Source organism: Myotis davidii, unplaced genomic scaffold (genome assembly GCF_000327345.1).
Source record: "Myotis davidii unplaced genomic scaffold, ASM32734v1 scaffold200, whole genome shotgun sequence".
NCBI lineage: Eukaryota > Metazoa > Chordata > Mammalia > Chiroptera > Vespertilionidae > Myotis > Myotis davidii.
Window position 1 is genome coordinate 6,671,993 of NW_006293700.1, and position 7,847 is coordinate 6,679,839.

At 38.7% G+C, this 7,847-nt stretch overlaps 1 protein-coding gene across 1 annotated transcript in view; it reads right to left on the bottom strand.

Moving 5' to 3' along the window:
• ST18 (suppression of tumorigenicity 18, zinc finger) overlaps positions 1-7,847 on the bottom strand; it is a 125,764-nt gene that overhangs the window by 41,141 nt on the left and 76,776 nt on the right. Inside the window, exons 11-14 of the mRNA XM_015566292.1 lie at positions 6,761-6,851; positions 5,610-5,714; positions 2,605-2,798; positions 173-384 (exon numbers count right to left, since the gene is read on the bottom strand). Of these exons, the coding sequence (XP_015421778.1) occupies positions 173-384; positions 2,605-2,798; positions 5,610-5,714; positions 6,761-6,851 (602 nt within the window). The remainder of the gene's footprint in view (positions 1-172; positions 385-2,604; positions 2,799-5,609; positions 5,715-6,760; positions 6,852-7,847) is intronic.

Genomic DNA, 7,847 nt, shown 5'->3' on the forward strand with positions numbered 1-7,847 from the left:
GGCCAAGCTCATCCCTGTCACTGTGGCCCCTGACCCTCTTCTTAAGACAAGGAGGGGGTGTGCTTTAGGGGTGGGAGCAGCCGGGCAGTGCACGTGGTTAGGAACATGAAAGGCAGTTCACTCTCAGGGTTCAGTCGCCGCCCCGCCCCCCTAGGCTCTTGGACTGGCCTACCTTGGCATGCAGGCTCTGTGGTTTGTTGGAGAGGATGTCGGCAGCCTCCCTGCAGCGGGTGGAAAGGTTCAGGATGGCAGCAGCTGCTGCTATGTGGGTGTCTTCGCTGCACTGACCGTAGCTGTAAGAGCTGGCACGGCAAGGGCTCTGTGTGTGGGCGCCTGCACCAGGCAGTCCATTAGGAAATTTCCCTGGATTTGAAAAATGCTTCGCTGCTGAAAAGAGATTTGATTAGCAATTGCATGTACGTGGTGCCGGTCATTAAACAGATTTGTTTTAAAGATATAAAACTTCTTGCTTTAAAATATGTGAAGAGTGAATTAAAACACGATCCATTATGCACTGGTACATTCAAGGAAGGTTACTCAGATTGGTTATCACAGAAGTTCACAGATGGTGTGAATGCTGGAGAAAAAAGATGCCTATTCTCTTAATATTTTTTGTATTTATACATCTTATAGCAAAAACTCCACAGCTCATGTTGTGGGGCAGGTGCACTGGCAGCATTCGGGGCAAAGATTGTATATTAAAAACCACTCTAGCTAAAATACATCAGGGCCTACAGAGGGTTAAGGCTTACACATCTGTAAACTGTGTGTGTACGGACCAGTCATTCCAGAAGAGAAAATATATATCCTTTCAATATTTGCTTTCACAATAACAAGTTATATTTAGATATGGAATTGCATTTCTGTTTATTTGACACCCAGGTTTGCTCTGTACTTAAACCAGGAGAAGCTGTTCTTCCTCCAACTAGATGGAACTAACTAGATGGCAGAGTCTTTAATGAGCTGGCATTTTGCATATTCAGGCAGCACACGATGAGCAAAGGACAGAGAAAATGTCCTCAAGGTGAGCAGAAAGGCACTTAGATATCAAGGCAGAGTTTCTGTCGTGAGTTTCTGTTGTGGGTACCAAGGCATTGCTGAGAGAGAGAATTATGCAGATTTCTCTTCACTGGGTGTTTGTAAACATCACTCAAGATTACAGGAGACACACCCAAGATAATGGGGGATTATATTCAAGCATTTAGTTATTCGTTTTGCTGTCAATATTGTTTATTTTAAATGTTTTATCATTATTTTTATAAAACAAAATTTGAAAACTTATCAAATGTTATCCCTACATAAAAATATGAAAATATCACTGAATATTTCACATTTTTAAACCAAGGTTGATATTGTGAGAATACAGATAGCTCTTATTAACTAGCTTTACCAGAATTAAACAGAGATGCATGTGTGCGTGTGTTGCATATTTTTAATGAAACTATATATAACATTGTATAGATAGGTACAAAACATACTCTGTGCATGTGTGTGCGCACGTATGTGTGTGATATTTTTTCCTTAATCTAACAGGTTTTCAGTGCTTGTTTATGGTGTCTGGGACCTATTTTTGGTAAGAATAGGCAAAGCATATTTGGAGTATAAGCTCCTTCTCATTGATAGCAGGCTCACTTCGGGCCTGGTTTTTTACTGTTGGGTTTCATACAGCATCCTAGCCCTTTGACAGAGGAGATCAATATCAGGGAATGAAGCGAAGGTTCTGTGTTGTAGGAGCACTCAGTCTTGGTGAAGAGGTGTGAGATCAAAGGAGTTCACAGAACTGTGGAATGTTGTATATACTTCGTGGTCTATGAAGGACTCAAAGTGGGGAATTAGTTTGCTTCTTCCCTTATGATTAAGTTACTATAATGAAAAAAATCATTCTTGGCTTTATTGCCAATGTCACTTTCTCTCCTTTTCATTAAAATACTCAAAAGACTCTAAAACAACTTGAAAAATAATGTGTTAGGAAAACCATCAAGCTTTATATGTTAGAGCATCGTTGAGTGATGAACACATCTTCCATGTGGATGTGTTAGCGTTAGAGTATTAACACATTTTCAATGTTGCTATCGAAATTCTTAAATTTGTGAGTACATATCTCCATAGCCACATACATTTTTTCCCCAGTAAACTGTGTTCCTTCTTAGACTTTTCACTTGTTCTCCTACTTTCAGTCTGAACACGTTTGCTAATTAAGTAATGTTTTAAGTAGTATTTCAATATTTTACCTATTAAATTTTCAAAATTTCACTCTCAGTCAAATTTACTCTTATAATAGCTATTACCAGTTTCAATATATTAATCCCAATCTCAGCCTAATGTGAACTAAATATTTCTTTAGAAAATTGTATTCAGATTCAATAATAGCACCACATTTTTAGAATAATTAATTCATTCATTAATCACCATATTCAGTGTAAGTTCATATAAAATCAGCAACACTCATCAACGTATCGTTGTTTCTGTTATTTCGATGTGCAATATATTTTCTCTTCTCCCAGCAGTGAGTAGCATATTTAAGTACACCCCCCTCCCGCACCCCAAAACACACACATACACAATACACATTTTTTGGAATAAGCATTAGAATTCAAAGCTTACATTCAGGAAACAGTGCGGTTTTTTGTCCTTGACCTGTTTGTATTAGGGGGCGTTTACCAAAAACCTGTGCATCGAAGCTGGCATAATCAAACGGTACTTTTCCAAATTTCTCTTGTTCTTTTGACACCGTGGCTCTGGGGGAGGCGATGGCTTGTGATCGGAAATTGAATTCTATTTGCTTCACCAAGCTTGTCCTGAAGAGTTTGAAAGAAATATGGTGAAACTCTTGGTGAACACACCAGCCTCAGAATTAAAGCAGATCAGAGGTGGCATGCCTGCGGGTACCCTTAGCGACACTGCACTGCGGGAAAGGCCTGTGGTCACAGCTCTGCACCCGGGGTAAGAGATAGGGAGGCACTTTGGGCTCTGGGTGGCTAAGGGGAGGCTTCATTCTGTGTGTCTGAGTCTCCCATCCGTAAAGGAAAGATGTACAATCTCCCATTCATCCGATGCAGATGCCACCAGGAGCAAGTATTTGATGGATGTTAGCACTTTGCGCCATGTAAAGTGCCGTGTAACTAGTAGCAGGGCACTGACAAGGTGTGCACGTTCTGCTTGCGAGGACTGTCCATCAAATTAGCAGTGCAAAGTAACATAACTAGTGAGGAAAAGCCGTCAGATTCTGATCAGGAGAAGCGATGCTGGCCTCCCTGCCGTGCCCAGCAGAACTGGCAGGAGCCTAGCACCCAAAAGGGCAGCCAAGGCACCGGGAAACGGATCGGATTCCTGGATTGTGAGTTTCTTTTCAGGCTTTTCACCGTTCTTGCTAACTGCAGTCTGAATGTTTTTGCTAATTTACATAATAGTTTAAATAGTATTTCAATATTGTAGCTATTAAATTGCCATCATTTCAATAGGAATCTGAATTACTGTGTTATCACAGCTATCGCAGTTTTCAACAAAATTATCCTAATCTAAGCTAAATGTGAATTAACTATTCCTTTAGAATTATTGTATTTGGATTAAACAAGGGCATCCTATTTATGGAGTACCAGTTCCAGTCAATGAAAACACAAATATTGTTGTGCTATGGTCTAATGATAATGGTAAAAGAATTTAAACAAATATACCTTTCAGAATATATATAGATATAGATGATATAGATATAGATATGTAGATAGATAGATAGATATACATTTATAGATATAGATAGATATACAAGGTGTCCCCCAAAATATGTATATACTTTAACAGCTGGTAACTCACTTAATTTTCACTCTTTTTCAGGTTCAACTGATTTTAAATAATAGGCGAAGCCAGACTAAGCTTTGAACAAAGAAAATTTATCTACTAGACTTTTTTATGGGATACATAAAAGATAAAGTTTACAGTACAAAACTGGCAACAGCTGACAAATCGAGGGTGCACAACACCTGAAGGAAATGACTCCTGATGCTTGTAATTCCAGTGCTGTACATTATCAGCAGTGCCTGGACCAGAACAGTCATCCGTTTGAAAACAGGTGTTGACCAAAAAAAATTATTCATTTCTGTAGATTCTTTTAAATCTTGAAAATGAACTGTATGTTAATAAACACTTACTTTATAATCATTCAAAGTGTGTATACATTTCTGAAGGATTCATATATATATATATGTGTGTGTGTGTGTGTGTGTGTGTGTGTGTGTGTGTGTGTCTCCTACCAAAACATGCCTGACTCATCAGAATGTAAACGTTTTGATGATATTTCCTGGATTTGGTAAAAAAAAAACTTTTTTGCTGAAATATAAAAATATTCTGAGTGATGAATTAATCTTGCTATTGTGTATATAACTTGGTTTATACTCCTAATGTTGCATGTGTTCCAGTCTAAAACAATATTTATTTTTTAAGAAATTAGCAAATTAAAACTTAATGTTATTTCTATATTTAATAAATAACCTACTTAGGGAAAAACTAGAGAATACAGTAATACTAAGAAGCTTGTTATGAAATATTAAATTGCTAGTTATTCAGTAATTCATGTACTTCATTTGACATATATTCTTTTTTTAATATATTTTATTGATTTTTTACAGAGAGGAAGAGAAAGAGATAGAGAGTTAAAAACATCAATGAAAGAGAAGCATCGATCGGCTGCCTCCTCTACACCCACTACTGGGGATATGCCCGCAACCAAGGTACATGCCCTTGACCGTAATCGAACCTGGGACCCTTCAGTCTGCAGGCTGACGCTCTATCCACTGAGCCAAACCTGTTAGGGCTTGACATTTATTCTTCACCCATGGGATTTGAATTCCTATTTTGAATCTTTTAATTAAATCTATAGGATCACATATTAATAGAAGCCAAATCTCAAAAAAATATTCCTACTATGTATTTTGCATTTCAGTGTCTCAGTAACAATGAAGATCTGATCATCTGTTTTCATCCTGAAATGACTTTTCTTAGATATATGATTTTTATATTACTAAATGTATAACATCACATTAAGTGGCATCATATATAGTTTACTACTTAGGTATAAATATTGTCTTCTAAACTACCAGAGATTGTGATGCTCCTAGGACCAATTAGATATATTTTATTAATAGTTATCAACTTACACAATTAAATCTTTGTTTTATAAAAAGCTAAATGTACATGTGGAAGAGAAAGTGAATATATAGCATCACGTAGTTTGAGTGATATGGGTGATTTATGGTGGCATTTTCTCTGGGGAGAAAGGTTAATTCAATCATTAGGAAGACCATAGCTGACCAGTGGAATGGGTTGCCTTTAGTGATGCAAATTTTTGATTAATATATGTTATCATATACTTTAGTTATTTTAGATTCAACCACATTATGTTACCTTTGCATACAGATTAATTTCAAGTGAAACTTCTGGAGGGTCTAGAAGTTCATTTAAGTGACAGTATGATCAACTGGACCGTCCTCTCCAGTGGCTATTGGTAGCTGAGGACAAATGTTGGCCATAGAGAACTAGCACACGAGAGGGGACAGACGCATTGTGTAGGAGCGTGGCATGAATACAGTACCAGGCGTGTCCTGGGAGGGTCATACCTGTGAACCTGGTCAGAACACTGCCCAGTTTGGGAAGAATCAAACTGACTTTTGTCCTGGGACATTGCCAATTTTTCAGCCGCAGCAATTGGACAACCTGAAAGACTGTCAAAAATAAAAAGGTGAGGATTTGAGTTAAAAAAAAAAAAGATAACATAATTTGCTTTGGCAGGTACCTCACATCATACTTCACACACAGTAAATATTAAGTCACATTAATAGTTCACTTAACACAGTAAAGGGGTTTGCAAACTATAGTGTCAACAAATGTCCCTCAACCACATCTCAGAGGTGGTAGATAACAAACTCATATTAAAAATCAAAGTATTACCTAAAGAAGAAATAACTAAATTATCCTGGAACTTCTATAATATTTTAAGTGGACAGTGCTCACTCCAATTGCAGTGTATCCAACTATAGATTTTAGCGTGATAACTCCATGATTTATCTTCGGATCTTTAGGGAAATGTTAGCGACTTCATTGGATATCTGAGTTTAAATAGAATATGAAGGTTTCTGGCAATATGCTTATGAGTCAAATAGTATCTCCAGACCACATAGTCTATATATACATAATACAAAATACACATAAAACAATCAGCATTTTCACCAAAAAATATTTACGTATACACAATACATTTGTATATAAATGCACATATGTGTTTTAAGGTAGATGAGATCTCAATGAGATGAATCTCCATGAAATGTAATAATATTTAGCTTCATCCTAATATATAGTCAAAACCACAGCATATCGAAGCCCTTTGGGTACCTTTTTAATGCTTTTAGAATGGGGTTCAAGATAACTCCTAAGCGATTCTTTTCGATATCAAAACAGCTATGGGTTCAGAGCAAAAGAAAACATGTTCTATTTGGATGACTATATGAATGTGTAATCCTGGTCTTCAAATTTAACATTTGTGTTAGCATAATTGACTGCTAAAAGAACATTTCTAGGAGAGTAAATAGTGAGGTCATTTTTTTTTTAGTCTGCACACATTAAGAATACTTCTTATCTACTTCAAGTGGTCAGGTATCTGATATGGCTGTAGTGATTTGGATAACACATAGCTAGCTTCTTATTTTCTTGATGAAAAGTATCTCTCACTTCTTTCTTGTCATGTAAAAGGTTAGCCACTCATCACCATTACCTCCTGTGGGTGTTCCGGTTGCTGTTCACGTGCCCTCTTCCCGTGCATCCTGGGGTGGGGCACTTGAGCACATTTTCATGCATGGCAAGAACTGAGCACAAAATGTCACATAAAAGGAAAAAATAATATACTATAAGCACATGACACAAGCACAAGATGATTTCTCAAGTTTGCAGTCAAATGAATATAGTTACATAACCCACGCTGCTCCCTCCCAATAGTTATTGGGGTTGAAGCAAATGGGCACTTAAGGATTTCAACGATTAAATTCAGCAAGTCTGAGGTTTTCTAAACTTCATATTATGGTTAATGCTAGACTTACATGAGATGATTCTGCTTATATTTAACTTAAACTGAAAAGCTTATATTCGTCCTTTTATATTTAGACTAGTGGCCCAGTCCATGAAATTCATGCACATTAAGAGGGAATTAAATAGAGGAAATATTTTAATATTGTTATTTTGTTTCCACCTCTCCATCCCAGTCTCTCCCAGTCTCTGTCTCTCTTTGTTTTTCTAGCAGTCCTCCAGGCCTCCCTGCCCCCTTTCTCTTCCTCTTTCCCAGCTGAGAGGGGGCAGGGCCAATGGGGGCAGCTCCATCCTCTGCCTTCCCTGGGGCCTCATTCTAAGAGAGACTCTGAGAGCAAGCTGGGAGGGAGGGAAAGAAAGGGAGAAAAAACTGTGAGCTGGTAGGCGCTGTGTGTGTCTGTGCATGTGTGTGGTTGTGAATGAGTATGAGTGCCAGTCCCTCCTCCCTGAGTCTCGGCTCCACTGCCACAAGCCCCCACCCACCAGAGCCTGCTGCACATGCAGCCTGGGCATTAGTTTGAGCCTTTGGTCATTTTGGGTGTGACAGACCATGGCTCTTTATATATATACTAGAGGCCCGGTGCACAAAAATTTGTGCACTTGGGGGGGAAGGAGGGCTCCCTCAGCCCAGCCTGTGCCCTCTCGCAGTCTGGGACCCCTCAGGGGATGACCACCTGCTGGCTTCGGCCTGCGCCCAGGGGGATTGGACCTAAGATGGCAATCAGACATCCCTCTGGCAGCCCGGCAGCCCTCAGGGGATGTCCACTTGCCAGCGGGGA